Raw genomic sequence first — 21,795 nt, 5'->3', positions numbered from 1 at the left:
TTTTTTTTTTTTTTTTTTTTTTGTTCTTTTTGCTTTAAGGGGTTGGTTGTTTGTTTGTATAAACTTCTTTTTTGTTCTGAAATTTGATAAAAAAAAAAAAAAAAAAATTCAAAATGATTCCCTCACATGAAACATAAAACTAAAACGAACACCACAAACAGTATTAGAGAGTGGAATGGAATTGTTGCATTGCTGAAATGTTGTTGTTGTTGTTGTTGAAGAGGGCATAGTTGATGTTGAGGGTTGTTAATGTAAGCAAGGAATGGGTATGCATTAATGAAAAAAGGAGAGGCAATGAGGGAGAAGAATTGCACAAGAGGGTTCATAAATGCCACAACATCTTCCTTAAAACTGCAGGAGGAGGGAGGAAATGAGTAGCCATTTTGTTTGTGGGGAGGCAAAAGGAGAAAGAAAAAGAGTTCCTTTTTAGCTAATGGGTATTGAAAAACTAACTTGGTTGGCCAAAATATAGGAGCACAACATCATTTGAATGAAGCAATCCTTTCCTTCTCAGAGATTCCTTGGCCTTTGCCTAAACATGATTCAAATTTTGATGAGATGGAAGAAGATTCGTTATTCCTATGGAGTTGTTTAAAGGAGGCATAGAATAGATTCTTCCCTTCTCATCTCTTACTTTTCTTGGAAAAACCTCCATTTTCTCTGTCATTCATGTTTCATGGATGGGGTTTGGAATATCCATCTTGCTTCGTTTCAGCGTGATGTTCTACTTCTTGGGGTAATGGAGAGTAGAACAAAACATTCCTTTTAAGAATGTAGAAATTTTTTGATAAGATAAGGAACCACTATAAGGGGAGTAGGATTCAGATTACTTTGTTGATCGAATATCTTAAGGCAAGAACATTGTTTGAGATTCGAATCACTCCACAAGCAAGATTGATCATGTCGAGCTTGAATGATTTTACATGCAACCTAAACTACATAGAATTGCCAATAAACTTCGTCATTGGCTAAAGAAAAGCACAAATGTTTTTTTTACTATATTTTCCAAGTGTCTTACAAATACAACACACATGGCTTTATATAGCCTCAAAATAAACATCATGTAATTGTAATCTAGAGTAAATTAAAAGTCTTAAAATACATTAATGAAATACAACAACTCTAAATTGTACTCCACTCAAAATTCAAAACATGAAACTTAATTCGTCTTCAATGTGGCATGAATTGAAATATCTTTTGATAATTTCAACAATATTTTCTTCACATCTTCATTGAAACATATTGTACGATTGATGTCTCTTGGTTCATATCACTTTTTCTTAGTAGACGCATTTTAAAATCATGAGGCTGATGACGATATGTAACAGGCAAAAACAGACAATATCTACTAGTAGTGGTGGAGTTTGTCTGTTACGGAATGAAAGTTATTATTGGATCATTGAGAAAGAAAAGAGCAAAAACAGTAGCAATATGAAACAGAAGAACATGTTTCACCCGAAGTTAAATTAGAAGGTTGATTAACAGTAACATTCTACGGTCAAAAGAAGTTCAGTAACCAAAAACAACAAAAGCTGCAGATTCTAAACTCTAATTCTGACAACTAAGAGTTCTCTTGTCGGTAAATACATTCGTAAAACTAAAGCTAAGACATACTAAAGTTACTGTCATCGTGGAAGAGAGTGAGCAGTTGCTACAAAGATCTGGTGTCAAGACCGCCAAAAGGTGATGGGAAGTAGGCATAATACAGCAGTCTGCAGGCGGTTGTGGTATGCACTGCTGCATCTATTCCTCGGTCAGTCCTAGCTAAAGCTTCCCGTTTTCTTTCGCCAAGTTATCGTCTTCGATGCTTCGGTCCTCGGCATGAGCTGCGCCATTTGTTGAAACGTCGTGATTACACTTACCCTCATTGTCTTCTGGTGCTGCTGCTTCATTCAGATCATTTTGTTTCTCTTCCTCAACGACTCCTTTCGCTTGTAGAACGATGACATTGCCAGGATCGTTGTCATCCTTGTCGGGAATGTTGTTTTCTTGGTCTGTCTCTTTTTCAGATTGGTTAACCTCAGTAGCAACAGTATGCTCATTAGGTGAGACTGTTTCTGCTACATCATTTCCTTGCTTTTCAGCTTCTTGAATGTAACCTCGACCGTCGGTTTTGCCACCATTCTTATCCGTTTCGTCTTTACCGAAAAATTCAGAGTTAACATCGACCTCGGAACTTCCCTCGAGAACTTGTTTTTCACCTTCTTTCGCCTCAGGAGCCATCTCCTGGTGTTCTGTTTGACCATTTTCAGCTTCACCAACATAGCCACCCGCCTTGTCATTCCCCTCTGCATCTTTCATTTCAACTTCTTCAGGAACTTCAGGAACTGCATCAGCTTCCTCCTTCATGTCTTTCTTCGAACCGGAGGATTTTCGGCTCCGTTTCTTCGGAGGCTCCTCTTTAGGCGGAGTTTCCTTAACCTTCTCACTAATCCTTACTGATCTTCTAGGCGCCTCGCCCGTGCTCCAATCAAACTCCGATATTGCAGGACTACCAGAATGCAATTTTAGGTACTGCTCCAGCAGTTTCCTGTTACCAATTTCTTCGCCAGTTGGAGCAATGAATACAATCTCACTCTTTCTTGGTGTACCTGCCTTCTTGGGTATGAACTGAAAAAAGAAAAACAATTTGTTAGTCATAACTGAAAATCTTCCAAAGAAGAAGATCCATATACGCTAAAGGTCGAGAGTTTGGCAGATTTTAGAATACAACATGCATTACTCTCAAGTGTGAGATCCCATATCGGTTGGAGAGAAGAACAAAGCATTTCTTATGAGAGTGTGGAAACCTCTACCTAATGGACACGTTTTAAAACCTTAAGCCTGGAAGGAAAAGTCCAAAGAGAACAATATCTACTAGCGGTACGTTTCGGCTGTTATATCAAGCCACCCGAACATGTTTTGAAAAATCCAGAAAGAACAAACATGGAAAATATGGCAGGGATGGATGGGGGCGAGTTGAACAACTATCATTATGAGATCCCACGTTGGTTGGAAAGGGGAGTAAAAGCATTTCTTATAAGAGTGTGGAACCTCTCCCTAATAGACGCATTTCAAAACCGTGAGACTAATGGCGATACGTAACAGGCCAAAATGGACAATATCTACTAGTGGTGAGCTTGGACTATTACAATCAATATTCAACACAGTGGGGAAAAAACCCGTGGTAAATTTCACTGTTTTGAAGAATCGAGGCAATCTCCAACAGCAAACCATGTTACAATAGGACTTTTGATAAAACATCAAGAACTGACATGCTTCATAGTTCATACAATCATTTGGTCAACACAGCTAATACAATAAAAGCCACAAAACTCCTCAGCATGATTCATATATAACACTTCAAAAACGGCCTGAACTTAGGTTAAAAACATGTAGGCCTCAGATCAAAAGCATTGGATTCAGTTTTCTATTGCAGCCCTAAAGAGCAGACAGCTTTAGGCACCGACAGTTTCAAAAGTGCTTCCCAAGATGAAGCTTTCCAAGTATCTCAAGAGCACACAAGATCAAGAATATCAAACACATGACACCACGTGCTATCATTCAAGAAGCCGAGAAAACTTAACTGTAACCGCCGCCGATATTGTCCTCTTTGGACTTTCTCTTCCGGGCTTTCTCTCGAGATTTTTAAAACACGTATGCTAGTGAGAGATTCCCACACCCTTATAAAAACACGTATACTAGTGAGAGATTTCTACACCCTTATAAAGAATGTTTCGTTCTCCTCCCCAACTGTCGTGGGATCTCAGGTTAACACTCCTAAGTAAAACACTCCAGCAGATCAAATGGTACATACAGTTCCTTATTTTCAATAAAACAGAAGCTCTTTCATAGATATTCATCATCTAGAACTTCATAGAAGCTCGTTTTTCACTTCAAAATCCAAAAGATTCCCCATAAGCTTACATTTCATATCCAATCTTTGAAAATAGAAAATGAAGAACTCAGGGGAAAGAAGCACCAAAGAAACGCCTAAATTTTCAACAATTCTACCCACAAGAAAAGAATCAATGGACTGTTCAACAAGACAGCTTTCAAAAGACAAGGAATTAAGGATGTAACAGAACCCTAACCATGCAAACAAGCCCTAGAGCTAAAAACAGAGTTCTAAACCCCCCCAAAAAAAACACAAACTTTAACACAAAAACAGAACATTTGAGATGAAATTGAAAAGAACAGACACAAAAACTGCAATATGAAGAGGATAAAAGCTCCTTTCTGGCAAAAACGGGACTAAATTTAGAGAAATTTTCAAAGTTTTAGAGAGAGAAAGAGACCAGTTTCTTCCAAGTAGGTGGGGCAGGAAGCTCCACAGAAATGACTTCATCCATGGCTGCTACTCCTTCTCTACTCTTAGTTTGAGCTTCATCTTCCACTATCAGCATGGCTTCCTCTTTGTTCTCCATTTTTTCTCACTTTCTGTCTCTAGAAATCTGTCTAACTTCTCTCTCTTCTCTCCAGTTTTTGGTCTTGTGGCCAAAAAAGAACACATAAACCGTTGAGAGAGAGTCTCTGAGGTGTGCCTTTTTGGTGGTTAGTCCTAAAATCTCCCAAGGGCTGTGCTAAACTTACCTTCACCGCAAAGGCAAAGTTCAAAATCCAAAACCCATCTGACACTTTGTCCAATCAAAAGAAGGGGGAGCTTCAAATTCTTTAATCATCACCCACGTGTCAAGATCAGAGAGGCTAGTTCAGGGATTAGGAACTGTTCTTGTGTAGGGATTCTGACTTAAAAATCCAATCTTTTTTGTTTCTCTCTCTCTCTCCAGCTTTGGATAAGAAAGAAAATCCAAAGATTCCAAAATTCCAAAATTCCATTTTTTTGCTTTTTAAAATCTTTTTATTTTTAAAATGGAAAGGAATTTTTGTTTTCCCGCACTTTGTTATCAGGGCTTGGAAAGGAGGAGGAGCGTGGGAAGGTCGTGGTGACGGTCTTCCAGCCACCTGTCAATCCGGACATGAACGCATTTGGATAACGTTACTTTTAAGGGAATTGAAATGTGAGTTTGACGTCCGAATCTGACCCTGTTGTGCTGTGTTCTAAACCTGTTCTTGGCTTAGGTTTCAGGTTCCATTCTTGCTCCAAAAGTGTATATATATATATATGGACTAATTTTTTTTTTATAACAATTTTTTGTTTAGTTTTTCATTTTTTTTAAATCATATTCATCTCTTCCCGAATGGATTTTCATTGTGGATGTCTTATCTTGGTCTGTATAGAAAGTCTCATCTCTTAGAAACGAGAAGTAAACAATATAGATGTGTCACAGGAGATGCAATGGATCCCGGGCATAGATAGTTACATGAAATATAGAGAAAAATAAAACTTAGAGAAGTGATTGCCACATATATAGCGTTACTAAATTCGAGATCTATGATAGAACATAAAATTATAAATTTAATATTATAAGATATAGTTAAAAACTTTTAAAGTATAAGAACTAAGGTCAAATTGGTAACTTCACTTTTTTAATTATTTTAAATTCCCTTTTATTTATTTTAAAGTGGTGTGGTTTATATAAATAATTTATAAGAGATTGTGCAGTCCACGCCCACTATTTTATTAATTATTATTCCATCGTGATATAACATTATAAAAGTAGCATGTTATGCACATCGTGGCATGTCATTAGCGATATTAATTGTTAACTAATACAACAATTAATGGAACATTAAAGTTTATTTAAGTGCGCCTTAATTACTCGCTAATTTTAAAAAAGTAATTATACAATTACTAACTAAAATCCGTTGACTTATCTCCTACTGTTTTATACAAGTTTGAATATTGAAATAAATGTTTTGTTTAAATATTGAAAGTCAAACTATTTTTGTCAAATCAAAAGTCAAAGTAATCATAAACAAAATTTCATATTTTATTTATTTGTTCGCAAACTTTGATATTTTTAATAATTTTTTAAAACTACACTTACCTTTTATATTTAGTCCCCAATTTTAGTTGTTTTACACAAAATATAATCTTAATCGCAATATATATAAATTAAAAAGAATTAAAATTGGAACATAATTCTATTTTTTTCTTCTGTTCATCTTCAACTTCCACCAATTGAATCAATGGAGTTTGAAGCTAATTCTTGATGGGTTTATTCAAAATCGCAAGTTTCTTCTTCTTCTTCGTTTTTCTGATTCAATCCCACATCGACATTGTCAAATCCCAAGAGATTGACAAGCTCAATCCAGGCTTCAAAGCTTCTGCATCAGAATTCAACGACACAAATGGAGTTTTTCTCCTCTCCAAAGGCTCCATTTTTTCTCTCGGCTTCTACGCCGGTGCCAACGACGACACTTTCTCACTCGGAATTACTCACATTCTCAGTTCCAGAGTGATCTGGACGGCGAACAGAGATTTTCCGGTCAACGACTCTGCTCTGTTCGTGTTCGATGAAACAGGGGATGCTTATTTGGATCAATTTGGACCAAATTCTGCTCCAATTTGGTCGACTGAGACGGCCCGACACGGCGTTGTTTCAATGCAGCTTTTGGATTCTGGAAATTTGGTTTTGAAGAGCAAAAATGGAAGCTTCGTTTGGCAGAGCTTCCATTTTCCGACCAATACTCTTTTGCCCGGCCAGGTTTTCTGGGAAGGAATGAAGCTTGTAAGTTACTCAAATGACAATAATCTCTCGAGTTTTTTGGAATTTAAACAAGGAGATTTGGTTCTGTCTGCGGGTTATCAGAATCCCCAAATCTATTGGGCTCTGTCGAAAGATAGCCGGAAAATAAAGCGAGCCGCCGCCGGTTCTGGCAGCGGAAACGGCGGAGATGGGTATGTTCTGTTTGCGATTATGGAATCAAATTCTTGGAATTTCTTCGGCAAGAATGGGGAGTTGTTATGGGGATTCAAATTTTTCTGGCAATCGAATTGGAAAGACAGATGGGTTTCTGTTTTAAACACCGATGGATCGATTGCTTTTCACAATTTGGAGAGCGGAAAATCAGCTCCGCCGGAGCCCATTCGAATTCCGGCGGAAAGTTGCGGCGTTCCAGAGCCTTGTGATCCTCTTTTCATATGTTACTTCGACAATCGATGCCAGTGTCCTTCGACGATTTTCGACGACAAGTTCAACTGTAAATTCCCTTCAATCTCTTGCAATGGCAGATCCAATGCCACCGAGCTACTGTATTTGGGGAAAAACCTTGATTATTTTGCTCTCCGTTTCGCTATTCCTGCGTTGAACTCCGATTTGAACAATTGCAAAGCAGCCTGCGCCAGTAATTGCTCTTGCAATGTGATGTTCTTCGAACCAAATTCTGGGGATTGCTTCTTCTTCGACGAGATCGGAAGTTTACAACGATCCGACGAGGGCTCCAATGGGTACATTTCGTATATGAAAATAGAGCTCCCCATCAACAGCAACGATAACGAAACAACGCCTACGCCAACTCCAAACAGAAGAAAGCACATCGTTCTCATGAGTATTCTTATAGCTGCAATGGCTCTGTCCTTCATGGGGTTGCTCTGTTTTTTGTTCTACCGGCGGAAAGTGAAGGAATTGTTAAGCTCCATTGAAGATGCAACAGAGGAAGACAAATTTCTTGAGGAGGTTTCCAGCGGGCCAATGCGGTTCAGCTACAGACAGCTCCGGCGAGCGACAAGGAATTTCTCGACGAAGATCGGGAAGGGGGGATTCGGGTCGGTTTATTTGGGGGAGCTCGGAGATGGGACGAGATTGGCAGTGAAGAAACTGGAGAAAATTGGGCAAGGAGGGAGAGAATTCAGAGCAGAGGTGAGTTTGATCGGCGGGATCCACCATGTGAATCTGGTGAAGCTCAAAGGATTCTGTTCTGAAAATCTTCATAGGCTTCTGGTTTATGAGTATATGAGCAATGGATCGTTGGATAAGTGGATTTTTAATGGGAAAGAAGATGGGTTTTTGGATTGGGAAACAAGATTCAACATTGCATTGGGTAACATCTCGAACTCTAAATTATTTGAATGTTTTGAAGTTCAAATTTTGAGGCTTTGATTTGGTTGATCAAACAGGTACGGCGAGGGCTTTGGCGTACCTTCACCAAGAATGCGAATCAAAGATAATCCATTGCGATATAAAGCCCGAAAACGTCCTCCTCGACGACAATTTCACGCCAAAGCTCTCCGATTTCGGCATGGCGAAACTTGTTAACAGAGAACAGAGCAATATCTTCACTCAGCTTCGAGGAACTAGAGGCTACATGGCGCCGGAGTGGATCACGAACCTCGCCATATCCGATAAGAGTGATGTCTACAGCTATGGTATGGTTCTTCTCGAGATCATCGGCAACAGGAAGTGCTATGACGCCGATCAACCGCCGGAGAGTGCGCATCTACCGTCGTACGCGGCGAGGATGGTGGCGGAGAAGAAGGGTAGGTGGGTGTTGGACCCGAGAGTGGCGGCGACGGTGACGGAGGAGGACTGGCGAGTCGAGGCGGCGGTGGAGGTGGCGGTATGGTGCGTTCAGGAGGAGGCGAGTTTCCGGCCGCCAATGAGGAAGGTGGTGCAGATGCTGGAAGGGGTTTGTCCGGTGCCGAGGCCGCCGAGTGCGGCGGAGATAGGGTGGAGTTTTTCTTGGAGTAGTGGAGGAGGGACGGTAATGTCGTTGGGATTAAACGGGTGTTTTAGTGAAGTGAGATTGTCCGATGTTCGATTGTCGGGACCCAGATGATTCATCATCCGAATGTGTTGCAAAACTTAATTGGGAGGCAAATTATAAAACATTATTACCATATTTTTTAATGCATTCTTTTTAATGTAACTCATTGAAATTTGTTCGACTAATATTCCTTGCTGGACTGTTATAGATCGGTACTATGTCAGTTGGAGGGTTATTCATATAAAGTTTCTATTCAAAAAGATTGATCAATGGCCGACTCCCAAATGAAACCTTTAAAGAGACTCTCAATAAGAGAATCGAGGCCATTCTAGGCGAATAACAGCAATTGTACATGTTCATACATATTCATGTGTTAACTGACATTTGACTTAATCATAAAGTTTTTAAAAAATCATTGGAATATTTTATGAAAAGTCGATGTATTCAATATAAAAATAAATAAAATAAACTCATCCACACAAATTGTGATTCCAATTCCAAAAACTTGGAAAATGGCAGCAAGGCAGACAAAAATGGATCCAAAAGAACAGAGGAAGAAAAACAGAGTACAAAAGAAGCTAAAACATGTTCATTTCTGTACATAAAAACCACCATCCCATAAACAACACCCAACTCCATTAATGGCAAAACCCAGAAAACCAATATTCTTATGGCTGATAAAGCTTATTCCCACATTTACATTTCCAATGCAACAGATAATAGCTATCATCCTCTTCTCTACGATTCAAATCAGCTTCAAACCCCTTCCTTTCACGGTGCTCCGGCACCACCAGCGACGCCGTACACGGCCGGCAATTCAAGCACTTTCCTACGCATCTTGGCGGCTTCGATCCCAACACCATCTTCTTCCACAAACTCTCGCCGCCCCCCGCTGCCGGAGCTGAGACACACAAAAGTTACAATTTTTTTCAGCTGATGAAAAAAAGGCTGAAAGGGTGTTCTTTCTTTACCTGATAATGCAGGAAGAGGAAGCGAGAGGGAGAAGACAGCCGCCACAGCAACGGCGATGACGAGTTTCAGAAGATTGCTTGGGGAAGCCATTGGAGCTGAGTGAGAGAAGCTGTGTGTCTTATGAGAGATAAAGGAAGAGATTTCAATATAAGGAATTGTTGGGCATTGTGGAAAGGATGAGAAAGTGAAAAGCTTCCCCAAAACAGTGGTGAAATAGAAGAACAGCAGATTTTGTTAAAGCTTCCATGGACAATATTAAACTCATAAAGGCATTGGTGAGTTCAAAACTAGAAGGAATCAAATAAAGTGGGGGCCGTCAATCACAAATAGTTCCTCCATTTTCAGTCTCTGCAAATCAAACAGTAAAATAAAATTAAAAATATATATATATATTCATGGAGAAAAGAAAGCAAAACCATAGATCCTCTGTCTCTGCATCATCACATCAACATTTACAATTGTAGAAGAAGAAGAAGAGAGAGCATATCTGAACACCACATGATTGATGTAGAAACACTGACACCACCTGATTGAGAATCATCAACGGTTCTCGTTCAAAGTCAACGCTCTCTTGTCCTCTCATCACACGGCATCCAACCGTCCTCTGTACTCTGAAAAATGATTGTACATGTACGGTAACCAAATTTTGTCTTTGACAAGACTATAGAGTGGCACGCTTTGTTGGTGCTGTGTATCTTGCTTTACTTGAATCCTAATAGTGATATGGCTGTTGGATAAACGTTTTTCATAGAAGGGAGCAAAATTTTATATATAATGAAACAAATTATGGATAAAATATTGAAAACAATCAACACATTTGTCTCTCTCTACACAGTCCACCATTTCAACAGAACGAAGCAACTCAAGTTTCAGACAAGAACTTGATTAAAAAAGAATTACCCCAAGGGAAGAACACAAGACGCCTGAGCAACAAGCTGAACAGTGATCAGTAATAATATGGATTGATACTTGTTTTTTTGTTTTGGTTTTGCAGAATGCTACATTTTGGTATTGGCTCAAGTTGCCAACTTAACAATTAATTGAACCTGTAGATGTTATAGTTCTAGTTCAGCAGTTCAGGGAGCTTCCGGAGTCTAGCTTAACCTTCAAATATCTTACATTCCATCCATGATATTCAATCATACAGCCCCTCTTGCTCCCATATGTCCACAAGAAAATCGACCATTTCCTGTAGATTTCAAGATTGGATCAACCAGGCAAGATTAATCAGAAAACTTGATCAGCGAAGAAGCATATAAGTTGGATATAGTGGACACTTACACCAAGCGGTATGGGCTGCGGGAATGGTTTGTTACTTCCCAACAAACTGTCGTACGTTGCATTCCAACTGCAAAGCCAGAAGGATTTAGGCATGCAGAGACAATGAGTGCTGACAAAGATGCAACAAACAAAAGTTCAAGAATAATCAACTCCCGATTCAGAGAAACCAGAGTGTTATAACCAATTTTTCTTTCTGGTTTCTTATCATCCAGCAAGCCTTCAGTTTGATAAGTATCAACATGTTGAAGTATTGAAATAGAATATCAAGACTTTTTAGAAATGAATGATTTCATTGAAGTAAATGTCAATGCTTGGAACTAGACTAGTTTGGAACTTCTTTATAAAAAAAAATTCTTTTTTTTCCAAACAAAGAAACTTGCTAGTTTGAGAATGGTGATTAGAATATCAACAATATCATTGACCTTTTACCTTCCATACAATCCTAATTATTAAAAACACTTCTGAAAATAGAAAACAAGAAAAAAAAAGTCTTGGGAAAAGTTCACCAAACAAACTCCATAAAAGAAATTCCATAGAAGAATTAACCTTATAATAGGCCTACTTCACCAAACACATAGTAGGGATGTGAAATCATGGCCACATTAGAAGAAAAGCATCATAGAAACTCGTAACAATGTTTCGGAAAACATACATAAAATGTATAGAATAAAAGATCTTCTAGACGTCGGATAAATGCTTCTAAAAAATGGGCATAATTTAGAAGTTGTCAATGGGAGTATCTAGAAGTAACTAATAAATTGTTTTCAGTATGGACTGGAATAAATGGGTTGCCAATAATCTAATTACAGCACTATAAATAGAAATCAAAACTTTCCAGATGCATTTATGGATATACAAATAATTTTGGTTATAGAAAAGAACAGTGACCAACTTACCTCAATTTGGGTTCTCGAATCAATTGTTCTTTACGGTTGGCCTTTTTGTTCTGCAACCATTGCTGCCTATTTTGATTCCAGAGAAGAAGACCTACAACTAAAACTGTCAAACCACCACCTAAACAAATGACAATACTGTTGAACATAGAAACTCCTAAGCTGCAACCTTTTCGTATGGAAAGCGATAGAATAATGATATCAGAGTAAGAGTATTAATAGAGTTACATTGAGAATGTTAGTAGTGACATAATTGCAATTATTTGGTACTTTGTTAGGGTGGGATTGATTACAAATAGAGGAATTTATAGTGTGGAGTTAGACATAGTGCTATAGAAATTCATTGTAGGAGAGTGAGCCACCTCAAAACGCTATTTGCTTTTGTTATTTGTTTTTTATATTGTAGTACAGCTACTTTACCGTTTGCTTGTAAATAGATTCTAACAAGTTACAAACTATGTATTGGTCGTAGTATTTATTTCTTATATACATATTTGCTGAGTATTTGAGACTACTTGCACGCATTTCGACTAATTTCAAGTGACAACGGACTGATTCTACTATATTTGGTTGTCACGGAAATTTGTAGAAAATTAAATTCTAGGTAGGTGGCCACCATGACTTAAACTTATTCCCTCTAAGCTCCTTATTATTCTCACTGCCGTTATTGACTACTAGACGAGCCCATGATGATTGTTTGGTGTTTGTGTTGCATCAACTCAGACAGGATCGAGACTTGACATTTAAGAAAATGGCATTGGAGCCCTTGCTCTCAACTTTAATGCTATGGCAACAAGTTAATGAAGCGAAGTTGCAAGAAATTGTAGCAGCAATGAGAACTTACCATGATTTACAAATGCAGGAGCGTTAGCTTTACTAGAATCCTCTTGTAATTGTTCGGTTTTAAATGATGAATCACCACCCCGTGACTGGTTAGCACTGTTGTCCATACCACGCGTGCTTGTGATTTCCAAAGTGTGTTACAAGAAGCCTTGGATCAATATACTACGGAGGTCGTAACTTTAGAGTTGTATAGTTTTCAATGCAACCAAAGCTCTATTACAAACTACAGTTCATCAAGAAACTCATTAGAAAACCAGCCACATGATACTTCAAAACTATAGTGAACAATGAAAAACAAAAGACCAAAATGAGAAAAAGAGGATGTTATTTTAGGATGACAGGGATATCACTATGATGTCCATTCAATAGCTATTCACATTTTCCCATATGTCCATTACACTAGAGAGAATCCCCCTTAAGCCATTGGATCTTTGGATTTCAATGCTAAGATTAAGTCCATTAGAAACAAAACAAATGAATATTAAAGCAGCAGAAATAGTTCAATCATTAAGATGAAATCAGCTAGGTAACCAGTTTAAATCCCTCCTTTCATTTTGCCACAATTTCTTTTAAGAAACCGAACACAGCCAATAACCAATTTCGCGAACAGAACAATGCCACGCACATTGCATCAATCAAATAACTAATAAATTCAAAATCCAAAACAGCGAAAAAGAACTTACCCCAAGTATAGGGCAACGTCTAAAAAGCAAACCCAGAAGGCCAAGACGGATCCAGGAAGCACCAAATCCGATTCGAGGAAGAAAAGATGAGAGAGCCGAGCCGCTTCTGAAATCGAAAATGATTCACGGGTGTAAAGATAAAAGGCAGAAACAAAAGCAAGTTTGAGAAATCCATAGATCAAAATTAAAAATTGAGAGAAAGAAATTGAAACTTTCGAGGAAAAAGGTGGGTCGACCTTGAATGAACAATATCACGGGTCGCCCCTCTCGTGCTTCCTGAAATCGAAAATGCCTCTTCGAGGATTCACAAGCTCAGCTTGCCCGCTTCCCTTTCTTCTTCTACCTTCCCTCTTCTTCTCTGGTTTTTTATTTTTATTTTATTTTATTTATTTATTTATGGCAAGAAATGGAAGAAGATGGAAATGGCGGTAACGTACAATATTATTACAGTTAAATTACCCTTAAATAAATAAATAAAAAGATTGTTAGAACTACTACCACTATTTTATCCAATTATAGAAACTATTTTTAAGTTATAACGATTTACAAAATTTTATAATTAAACTAAAATTTAACCCTCTTTTTTAATTTTTTAATTACATAGATTAAATTAATTTAACCTATAAAAGGAATAATTTGTTTTGGTAAAATTTAAATCTCCTACAAGGTGAAGATTAAGTGTATTAGAAAAAGAACTAAGATCAAATTAAAGGACAAGAAGAAAAAATGTGCAACAAAATCAAACTCAACGTCTTTGAGCGTGGTTGAGAGTTGGTCGAAGGGAAATGCTGCATCTCAAGGGGTGTACGGTTATGTGCCACTTGTAGAATATATGTTGTGCCTAAGTGGCCAAAGAGATAGTTGATACATACTTTTTCGGGCTAAGACTAGGATATCTAAGAACTAGATGTCATTGACTGTCTAGTGAGTTTTGGGCCAAGTCTGACAATTGGAGCGTATGAGTGTCCGATATGGGATAGCTCACAACCATTTCGTATCTACACTGCAAGTCTCAAATGTCAAGTCCTACATAAGGCGAGTGAGTTAACAATTAACTTATGATTGTGTCATCATCCGATACTGAGTTTAAATAAGGGAGAGTGTCACAATTCATTGCGCAATAATGTAGATTCTATATCCTGAGTAAGTCATCGAGGATAGTAACAACAAGTGAACGTCGCCCATAAGACCATGCCTAAAAGTTAAAAATGAGACATACCATAGCACAACTAAAAGGCGATCCATCATCTAACAAAAAAATAAAAAAATAAATAAGTATACAAGAAAATTTATGGAACATAATATCCACTCATCTCATCTACTCTTATTACTCTTATTGACAAATTTTAGATTTTTTAGGAGAATTTTTAGTTGACTTTTGATTAAGTAACAGAACCTCCCCTGTTTGGAGATTGGTCAGTAGATTAATATAAACATCACTTTAATTCCATCCCCAGAAACAGAAAACACAGAAAACAATGAAAAACAAAAACGAAAGAAGAAGACGAAGAAGAAGAAGAAAAGGCAAAGACTTTGATTAAAATGAACATTGGATCCTCTGCGATCGTTGTTTAAGAATTCCATTGTACAAAGCAAGTTGATTTGCAGGAGTTTGATTTTTGCAGCTCCTCGTTGTTGTTGTTCTTCTTCTTCTTTCCGCCATAGCCACCTTCTCATCGTGCTCTTTCCTGTACTCCTCTCCGTTTCCTCTTGGCTCCTTCACATCCTCTGCAAATCTCACCTTCTTCCCCTTCTTCTTGTTCTTGTTCTGGTTCTTCTCCCTCTTTTTATCATCTAACCACAAAACCCCACCAAAGTTACAGCCCCAGATGTTCAAAACATGCCAAAAAATTCAAATTTACAATAACCCACCAAAGCTTCAGCCCCAAATCTTCGATATGATATCAAATTAAGAGGTTCTTTATTCGGATTGGAGTAAGAAAAGCGTTACAAAGAATATGAATAAAGGAATTGAAATTACCAGAAGATAAGCAAGAACGTAGAAGGGATTTGGAGGAGGTTGGAGTGATCTTGTGGTGCTTAGAGAAGGCGAGAAACAGAGCTGTGGAGGAGACGACCATGGCAGTGGCAATGACGAGACCTTGAGAGCTCAGAATGGAAGACATGGCCGGCAAAGAAGGAGGAGAGGGAACAAAGGAACAGAAGAAAGAGGAAAATGGAAGCCGAAAGTTGAATTCGTTTGTGGGCTTCTTTTGTATCTTGACCAATCGAAGAAAAATGGGTGGTGGAGTTGAGTTGGGAAAGCAACTTTAGTTAGCAAGTGGGTGAGAGCGATTTAATTATATGGATCATGTTACCTTCGACCCTCATTTTTCTTTCAGACTCATTATTGATTTTAATATCTCTCTGATACCATTTGTAATAATTTAAACTCGTTGTCAATAAATATTGTCCATTTAGATTTTATTACTATATTATCATCCAATCAAATTCGATCCAAGTTTTAAAGTTTATTAAAAATATTATAAACTAATTTGAAAAATAAATAGTATTTCAAGGAAGAAGATATTAAATATTGGTGATGGTGATTGGGCAGTGGCAGCCGGTGAGGCGCTGAGGTAAGCAGTCAACTTTCATTCAAACCCCCCCAAAGAAGAGTTCTCAGAATCCGAGTGGATGAACAGTCAAATCCAGGTGGGACCCACTCTGGACAACGCAACTACGGATTCCAACTCAGTTTTTGACACGTGGATTTGACACCTGTATCATTAGTCTTTTTCTTAACCCCAACTCGTATACACATTTATTTTACTTGAATAAGTTATAGTCAAAATTTTAATTTTGTATCTTATATGTATATATTAAAAATCTATGTGACCTGTTATATACAAAATTTTAAAATTTTAAATCCAATTGAAATAATTTTTTTTAAGAAATTAAATAACATAAATCAACCCTTAATCCCTTACAAACAAAGTCCCAGTTTTTATTAGAAAGCAACTTCAATCACATTCATAAACATTAAACCATTTCACAAACACATGATGATTTCTTGCGTTCCCATCACAACAGAGTAGGAAAGGCAGAACTTGAAGAGAAAGAACAGGAAAGCCAGCATCTTCTTTTATATAACAGTTAGGAAAAGTGGTAACTTTTAAGTAGTGAGGATCGGAGGGAGATAATTAGACTTGTTACCTAGGACTCGCGCCTTAGTATCCGGGAAGAACTCGAACCCGGGAAGCTCGGTAATTTCACCTTCACCGGAGATGCCGATCGGGTAGCGAAGCAGGTGGCCGGGAAGGTCGTGTTCAAAGGTTTCACTTGAGTATAGGTCCCAATATTTATCAGCAAGTTGGTTAACTTTTCTTACACACTCAATGCTTTCTGGAAAGAGGAAGGAGTCGTGGAGTAATCCTAAATGTTCAAACCATAATGCCATACGGAAGCCATGGACTTGGCCTCTTGCTGGCTCTCTTGATGACAGATGAAATGGCTGGTAAGCTCCCATGGCTATCTCTGAGTCCCTTGCACCATCCATTGATCTTTGGTTGATGTTGGCTGATCCCACTATTATGTATTCATCATCAACTGTTTTAAACAAAATACCATTAGCTTTCTCAACAAAAATTTACTACCACCTCTAAGATAAGGCTAGTTTTAATTTTATGGTGTATATTAGTATCTGAATTTTTTAAGTTTTAAGGTTAAATGACAAGTTTATGTCATCATTTTTCGACAAGAATTCGTCACCCGTTGGGAATGACTCATGTCCCACCTCAGTAGGAGAGGGGACGAAACATTTTTTTTATAAGGATGTGAAAACTTCTCCCTATCATACGGGTTTTAAAATTCTTGAAGGAAAAGGCGAAAAATGACCATATCTATCAGTTGTGGGCTTGGGTGACGTGTATGGAAAGAGAATTTCTAGAACTAAGAGAAAGTTAAAACTTACCGATCATCATCTTGGCATGAACATAAATCATGAAGCGCCTGGCTTGTTGGGCTCTAAGGTAACTTGAATTTTCATCAGGGGATTCTGATGGCTCATACTCTCCAGGCTTCTTAACTTCGCGATTGCCTACACAAAAGAATGTCAGATAGTTTCTAGGGTCCTCTTCGATGCCATTAACTCTAAGGGCTAGAGCTATATCTTTGTACATCATCTCCATTGTTCTTCTTTGCCAATCTAATATAGCTTGAACTGTTCCCCCCTCTGGGAATCCTTCCGGCCACATCGGGATGACGACGTACACAGTGAACCGCTCTCGAGCTTCAATCTTACTCACAATCTTAAGTGAAAGTTCCTTTGGGATTAGATGCAGGGCATTGATCATCTCCGGCTTCACATCAGTACCTCTCCATTCAAACGAGCTTCCAAGGAAATACTGATTTTCAATGTATATGAAATTCTTTGCTCTTCTAATGGCATTAATGTAAGCATCTTGGATGCTTCTATCAATAATGTTGTCCTTTCCACTTATAAGTCCAGCTTTGGCTGCTTCTTCGGGCGAGTCGGGGAAGCCAAAAGCCGCTCCGCCATCGATGGACCTGAAAACTTGAGCATTCCAACTATCAAAGTCATCAGGGAACATGACAGGTGATGGAGGGATGAAGATGGCATCCAACTCCCTTAATTTCACAAGCAAATCCTTTCCACCTTGCTTCCTCCACCTCTGCTCAAAGTTGTACAAAACATCCCACGCAACTGGTCCTTCAAGGCGGGAATGGATATCGTGCCATGGCTCTCTCGGACCGCCTTTGTTTATGGAAGTACCGGTGAAGTTTGGCTGATGGAAATCATCATGATGAGCTGAATCCAACGTCCTGAAAAGGGAATGAAATGGAGTATCATATCTACCATCACAAAGATCAATCCCACCAACAAAACTCACAATCCTCCTTCGATTTGGATCTCCATTAGGCAAAGCACTGTCCACAACAACAATCTTTTGATGATGAGTAAACATTGTCCCAACGGCAATATCCTGAATAACATTAGCCCCATCATCAGGATTGCGAGGACACAGAACACATTGCACATCAGTATTAGCAAAGAACTTAGCAGTATCTTCATCATGAGTAGCCATTAGCCCGTCCTCCTTCAGGATAGGCACAGAAGTAGTATCATTCCAAACAAGCAAAAGAACTCTAACTCCTTCACTTGCTTTTTTCTTAAGCAATTCACCAAGCATCACATCTCCACCAGGCTTTGGCCTTCTTTTATCTCTCACCAAAGAAATCTCAGTGTAAACAGACCAACCAGTAATGTAAATCATGTGTTTAGCATTAATAATTGCATCAAAAATATCTTCCCAACATCTATTTGGCTCATAAAACTTGCCACCAGCAAGAGGAATTTTGGGGATAAAGTTGTCAGGAACATGAGCATCTTGGTACAAAGTTACCTTACAACCTTGTCGTTGAGAGAAATAAGTGTAGGGAACTCCAGGAAACTTGGAGCTTTTGATGCCACGAGCCCAGTTTTGATCCTTAGTGACATCGAAGTATTGTAATTTGACATGAATTTTGGGTTCTCCACGAATGGGCTTCTTGCGTTCGTCCAAGATAGGAACCCATTGGTCAACTTCTTCACCGCTTATGATCTCTTTGACAGGCAAATATGCTCTGCCGATTAAGGTTGCTCCAATGGGATTGTCGTCTTTGACAGTGAAGATGATGTTGGAAGCCATGTGAGCACAGTAGATGTGGAAAGTTTCGTACCATTTTGGATTTGAATGTTCTTTCTCGAGTCTTCTTGTTCTTCCAACTCTGGCCTTCTCTAAATCAATGGTGGCGTAGAGCCTCGTTACTCCTCTGCCAAACCCCACAGCTTCCTCTACGTTTTCAACCAACTGCACACCCAAAATTTGAAACTCAAATTATTTAAACTAACTACGAATCCTCAACTTTTAGCTCCCACCGGAATGAAGCTTATCCACCTCAAAAAAAATTAATTAAGATAAAGTAGAGAGTTACCGATTTCAAGAAATTGCGAGCACCGGAGTGAAGCTTATCCACCTCATAAATGGTGACATGAAGGGTGCCATGAAGCAGAATGTGCGCCATTTCTCAACTGCCACACAAAATTAACGTAATCCTCTTGAATTAGTCCCTTAATCAAATTTATTAACCTCAAAATCAACACCAAATATATTTTAATTTGCCCGTTCATTGTAAATCTGAAACTAATAGGAAGGGTTATACACGATAATGCTAAATTCAGAATTTTTTATTCATCATAATAGAGTACGTGAGTCTCATCAATAATTTATGTTTCATCCCACTTCAGGATTCTGGTCATGAATTTTAAACATTTAAAGTTTATTAAATTAAATTGTTGCCACCATCTTTCAAATGTTAATAATTTGTTTATTCTCGCTAATTTTCATGAAGTATTTGCAGACATAAAAAATTAAATGGTAATGATTTTTGTAAAGATCGAGGTTATTTTTAGAACTATTGAAAGTTGATGCGTTATTATTGAAACTTTAATGTTACAAAGGACATTTTTAAAGTTTTTTTTAAATCTACTTATTATCCAAAAAAAAAAAAAAANAAAAAAAAAAAAAAAAAAAAAAAAAAAAAAAAAAAAAAAAAAAAAAAAAAAAAAAAAAAAGAAAGAAGGTAAAACGTTCTTTTTGGGTTTCGATGATGGACCTGGCGGAGCCCCACGAGGGAACGCGATAAACAGCAAGTGGCGCCACAACCACACGCACATGAGAAATAATAATATCCAAATTTCCTGCGTACGGACTCCACTCTCTCGACGGTACTTTAGCCGTCGACGGCCGTCCAACTCTCCGACTACCGAAGGTCGGAGATCCGTCCCCTCCTACAGCCCAAACGGCACTCAGAGTCACCGGATCTGACGGCGACTAACCACCGTAGGAGGCGGAGATCTGTCGCATTCTGCTAATCAGATAGCAAAGCTCCGTCGAGTAGCAAGATCCTCTAAACCGATCCTATTCAGTTATTGATTTGAAGAGAAAAAACTAAAGAAAACCGGAGAACGAATCGCAGCAACACAGATTTAACAGAACAGGAAGCGATTGTAAAGTAAAATAGTCGAGCGAACTCATAGCACACGCTTTAGTAAGAAACATGAGCAAGAAGAAGAAGTAAATGGAAACAAAGTTGAAGAGCAGCAGAGGCATGGAAATACCTTTCTCGAAGCTTTCAGTACTGTTTCTGCAGATTTTTTCTTCAGCTTCAGCGAAGAAGAAGCAGAGGGGAAACGAAAATGGAAGGAGTTTTATGCATAAATGGAATGATTGCAAGCATTTTAAAAAAATATAAAGTTGAGTAAAATATTATTGATTCACTAAAGTAAAATATAGTTTTTTTTTTTTTTTTAATAAATGAAATCGACATTATTTGTGTAGTTTTCTTTTATGCTTACATTTATGAAACCGAATTTTATTTTAAATACAAACTTTTAATTTAATAATTGTTACTTTAATTATTCTCTTTGTAATATAACATTATTGTAGTCAGAGATTTATATATATAATTTTTTTTATAAAGTAGTTGGTTGGAGTGTGGGTTGGACAATATATATTTTTTTTCCTCGTAATATCTTTGGGGAGGGTTAAAGATGGAATAAAATTATATAAATGATTGATTTAGTTTTGAAAAGCATTAATTTCCTTATTGTGAATAATAATAATGAAATATAAAACATTGGTTAGAATTGCCCAAGTGACAAGGCTCTAGATATGGAGTATGGTCCAAGCAAATTTTAATTTCCTCTATGACTTAGATTGATGACATTTAATGACGTTTTAAAACAATAAACAAGTAAATTAAATTAAATTAAATTAACCCATGAATATTGGTTTGTTAAATTTTTTTAAATTTTAATTTTTTTTTTTTAAATCTCTTGAAATATACTTAATAATATTCTTGCATGGAAAATTATTTTTTTGAAGTCAATTCATCAACTTTTCTAAGATATATCATGTCAACTTTTTTTTAATATATAATTTAGATGAAATTATTATTAATTTTAATCACAAACGGATTTTTTTTTTTTTTTTTTTTTTCCATAAAATATCTCACCCGGCATGATTGGCTAGCCACCAAAGAACGTGGCAAGCGATAGAGGTTACCGACAATTTTGTGGAGCATCCAACGGTCCAGATGAAAAGGCGGGAAATCAACATGATCTAATGATAAGGTTAGGGATGGCCCACCGTATGTCACTTTTCAAAGATCCTTTTCTTTCATCAAATCATTTCCCTCCACGTGTAATTAGTGTACAATTGTTTATTCACACGTTGTCACGTTGATTTTCATGATCTACCCCTATCCTTTGTACTTTACACGCTTGTGCATACAAACATGAATACCCGAACTTTGTACTTGGGGGCTATAATACTTGTATATAACGAATATTGCCTTGTGGCCTTCACCTTAAACCGAGTTCTTAATGGATTAAAGCACACTGAGGCTTATCGGTGGGCTTAAACAAGTGGTAGCGAGAGATGAAAGGAAAACGACACGACGCCAACATGATCGCAAACAAAGGTAAACACCTAAAACCAGATGATTTGCAGAACAATGGAAGTAAGAGA

General features: G+C 37.7%; 7 protein-coding genes and 1 long non-coding RNA gene across 11 annotated transcripts in view; 2 read left to right on the top strand and 6 right to left on the bottom strand.

Annotated features, from left to right (window-relative positions):
* Positions 1 to 209, top strand: part of LOC111493264 (protein LURP-one-related 5-like) — a 1,239-nt gene extending 1,030 nt beyond the window's left edge. For both annotated transcript variants that reach the window (XM_023142911.1, XM_023142910.1), the window contains exon 3: positions 24 to 209. The gene's annotated coding sequence lies outside the window, so the exon portion shown is untranslated. The remainder of the gene's footprint in view (positions 1 to 23) is intronic.
* Positions 33 to 893, bottom strand: LOC111493267. The gene is made up of 2 exons (XR_002719978.1): positions 454 to 893; positions 33 to 351 (listed from the first exon to the last, which is right to left on the bottom strand). It is a non-coding gene; the product is annotated as an uncharacterized LOC111493267 (long non-coding RNA).
* A 539-nt stretch (positions 894 to 1,432) lies between these two features.
* LOC111492990 (methyl-CpG-binding domain-containing protein 11-like) lies at positions 1,433 to 4,555 on the bottom strand. Its single transcript, XM_023142549.1, has 2 exons — positions 4,278 to 4,555; positions 1,433 to 2,610 (listed from the first exon to the last, which is right to left on the bottom strand). Exons 1-2 carry the CDS (start codon positions 4,404 to 4,406, stop codon positions 1,765 to 1,767), a joined length of 975 nt encoding a protein of 324 aa, XP_022998317.1. The 5' UTR covers positions 4,407 to 4,555; the 3' UTR covers positions 1,433 to 1,764.
* A 1,500-nt stretch (positions 4,556 to 6,055) lies between these two features.
* On the top strand, positions 6,056 to 8,675 carry LOC111492904 (G-type lectin S-receptor-like serine/threonine-protein kinase SD2-5). The gene is made up of 2 exons (XM_023142411.1): positions 6,056 to 7,926; positions 8,003 to 8,675. The coding sequence occupies exons 1-2, from the start codon at positions 6,096 to 6,098 to the stop codon at positions 8,659 to 8,661; spliced, it is 2,490 nt and encodes an 829-aa protein (XP_022998179.1). The 5' UTR covers positions 6,056 to 6,095; the 3' UTR covers positions 8,662 to 8,675.
* Positions 8,676 to 9,051: 376 nt separating this feature from the next.
* On the bottom strand, positions 9,052 to 10,216 carry LOC111492958 (EPIDERMAL PATTERNING FACTOR-like protein 8). Its single transcript, XM_023142503.1, has 2 exons — positions 9,561 to 10,216; positions 9,052 to 9,490 (listed from the first exon to the last, which is right to left on the bottom strand). The coding sequence occupies exons 1-2, from the start codon at positions 9,649 to 9,651 to the stop codon at positions 9,258 to 9,260; spliced, it is 324 nt and encodes a 107-aa protein (XP_022998271.1). The 5' UTR covers positions 9,652 to 10,216; the 3' UTR covers positions 9,052 to 9,257.
* A 254-nt stretch (positions 10,217 to 10,470) lies between these two features.
* Positions 10,471 to 13,649, bottom strand: LOC111492957. Of its 2 annotated transcripts, none has more exons than XM_023142502.1 (6): positions 13,498 to 13,649; positions 13,262 to 13,367; positions 12,580 to 12,801; positions 11,739 to 11,829; positions 10,843 to 10,909; positions 10,471 to 10,750 (listed from the first exon to the last, which is right to left on the bottom strand). In XM_023142502.1, exons 3-6 carry the CDS (start codon positions 12,683 to 12,685, stop codon positions 10,697 to 10,699), a joined length of 318 nt encoding a protein of 105 aa, XP_022998270.1. In that variant the 5' UTR covers positions 12,686 to 12,801; positions 13,262 to 13,367; positions 13,498 to 13,649; the 3' UTR covers positions 10,471 to 10,696. The 2 variants fall into 2 exon arrangements, with proteins under 2 accessions (XP_022998270.1, XP_022998269.1); XM_023142501.1 differs by having other exon boundaries at positions 10,843 to 10,951; positions 13,498 to 13,648.
* Positions 13,650 to 14,798: 1,149 nt separating this feature from the next.
* Positions 14,799 to 15,387, bottom strand: LOC111493207. Its single transcript, XM_023142854.1, has 2 exons — positions 15,243 to 15,387; positions 14,799 to 15,055 (listed from the first exon to the last, which is right to left on the bottom strand). Exons 1-2 carry the CDS (start codon positions 15,385 to 15,387, stop codon positions 14,799 to 14,801), a joined length of 402 nt encoding a protein of 133 aa, XP_022998622.1.
* Positions 15,388 to 16,187: 800 nt separating this feature from the next.
* On the bottom strand, positions 16,188 to 20,511 carry LOC111493365 (phospholipase D alpha 1-like). 2 transcript variants are annotated; one of them, XM_023143047.1, is made up of 4 exons: positions 20,385 to 20,511; positions 19,199 to 19,295; positions 17,175 to 19,074; positions 16,188 to 16,810 (listed from the first exon to the last, which is right to left on the bottom strand). In XM_023143047.1, exons 2-4 carry the CDS (start codon positions 19,286 to 19,288, stop codon positions 16,377 to 16,379), a joined length of 2,424 nt encoding a protein of 807 aa, XP_022998815.1. In that variant the 5' UTR covers positions 19,289 to 19,295; positions 20,385 to 20,511; the 3' UTR covers positions 16,188 to 16,376. The 2 variants fall into 2 exon arrangements, with proteins under 2 accessions (XP_022998815.1, XP_022998816.1); XM_023143048.1 differs by having other exon boundaries at positions 19,199 to 19,334; positions 20,385 to 20,495.
* Positions 20,512 to 21,795: the final 1,284 nt, after the last annotated feature.

The sequence above is a fragment of the Cucurbita maxima genome, unplaced genomic scaffold (genome assembly GCF_002738345.1).
Source record: "Cucurbita maxima cultivar Rimu unplaced genomic scaffold, Cmax_1.0 Cma_Scf00018, whole genome shotgun sequence".
Taxonomy (NCBI): domain Eukaryota; kingdom Viridiplantae; phylum Streptophyta; class Magnoliopsida; order Cucurbitales; family Cucurbitaceae; genus Cucurbita; species Cucurbita maxima.
The sequence above is the reverse complement of the archived record's forward strand: the minus strand, read 5'-3'. Positions and strand labels throughout refer to the sequence as shown.

Bases quoted from the DNA above. Each gene is read 5' to 3' on its own strand.
- LOC111492990 (XM_023142549.1), bottom strand. From the start codon at position 4,406: ATGGAGAACAAAGAGGAAGCCATGCTGATAGTGGAAGATGAAGCTCAA. The intron at 2,611-4,277 runs GTCTCTTTCTCT...TTCTTTTTTCAG, and splicing joins CACCTACTTGGAAGAAACTG to TTCATACCCAAGAAGGCAGG.
- LOC111492904 (XM_023142411.1), top strand. From the start codon at position 6,096: ATGGGTTTATTCAAAATCGCAAGTTTCTTCTTCTTCTTCGTTTTTCTG. The intron at 7,927-8,002 runs GTAACATCTCGA...TTGATCAAACAG, and splicing joins AAGATTCAACATTGCATTGG to GTACGGCGAGGGCTTTGGCG.
- LOC111492958 (XM_023142503.1), bottom strand. From the start codon at position 9,651: ATGGCTTCCCCAAGCAATCTTCTGAAACTCGTCATCGCCGTTGCTGTG. The intron at 9,491-9,560 runs GTAAAGAAAGAA...TGTGTGTCTCAG, and splicing joins TCCTCTTCCTGCATTATCAG to CTCCGGCAGCGGGGGGCGGC.
- LOC111492957 (XM_023142501.1), bottom strand. From the start codon at position 12,685: ATGGACAACAGTGCTAACCAGTCACGGGGTGGTGATTCATCATTTAAA. The intron at 11,830-12,579 runs GTAAGTTCTCAT...TTTTAGTTGTAG, and splicing joins TCCTGCATTTGTAAATCATG to GTCTTCTTCTCTGGAATCAA. The intron at 10,751-10,842 runs GTAAGTGTCCAC...TGAAATCTACAG, and splicing joins CGCAGCCCATACCGCTTGGT to GAAATGGTCGATTTTCTTGT.
- LOC111493207 (XM_023142854.1), bottom strand. From the start codon at position 15,387: ATGTCTTCCATTCTGAGCTCTCAAGGTCTCGTCATTGCCACTGCCATG. The intron at 15,056-15,242 runs GTAATTTCAATT...TTTTGTGGTTAG, and splicing joins ACGTTCTTGCTTATCTTCTG to ATGATAAAAAGAGGGAGAAG.
- LOC111493365 (XM_023143047.1), bottom strand. From the start codon at position 19,288: ATGGCGCACATTCTGCTTCATGGCACCCTTCATGTCACCATTTATGAG. The intron at 19,075-19,198 runs GTAACTCTCTAC...TTGGGTGTGCAG, and splicing joins CTCGCAATTTCTTGAAATCG to TTGGTTGAAAACGTAGAGGA. The intron at 16,811-17,174 runs GTAAGTTTTAAC...TGTTTAAAACAG, and splicing joins TCATGCCAAGATGATGATCG to TTGATGATGAATACATAATA.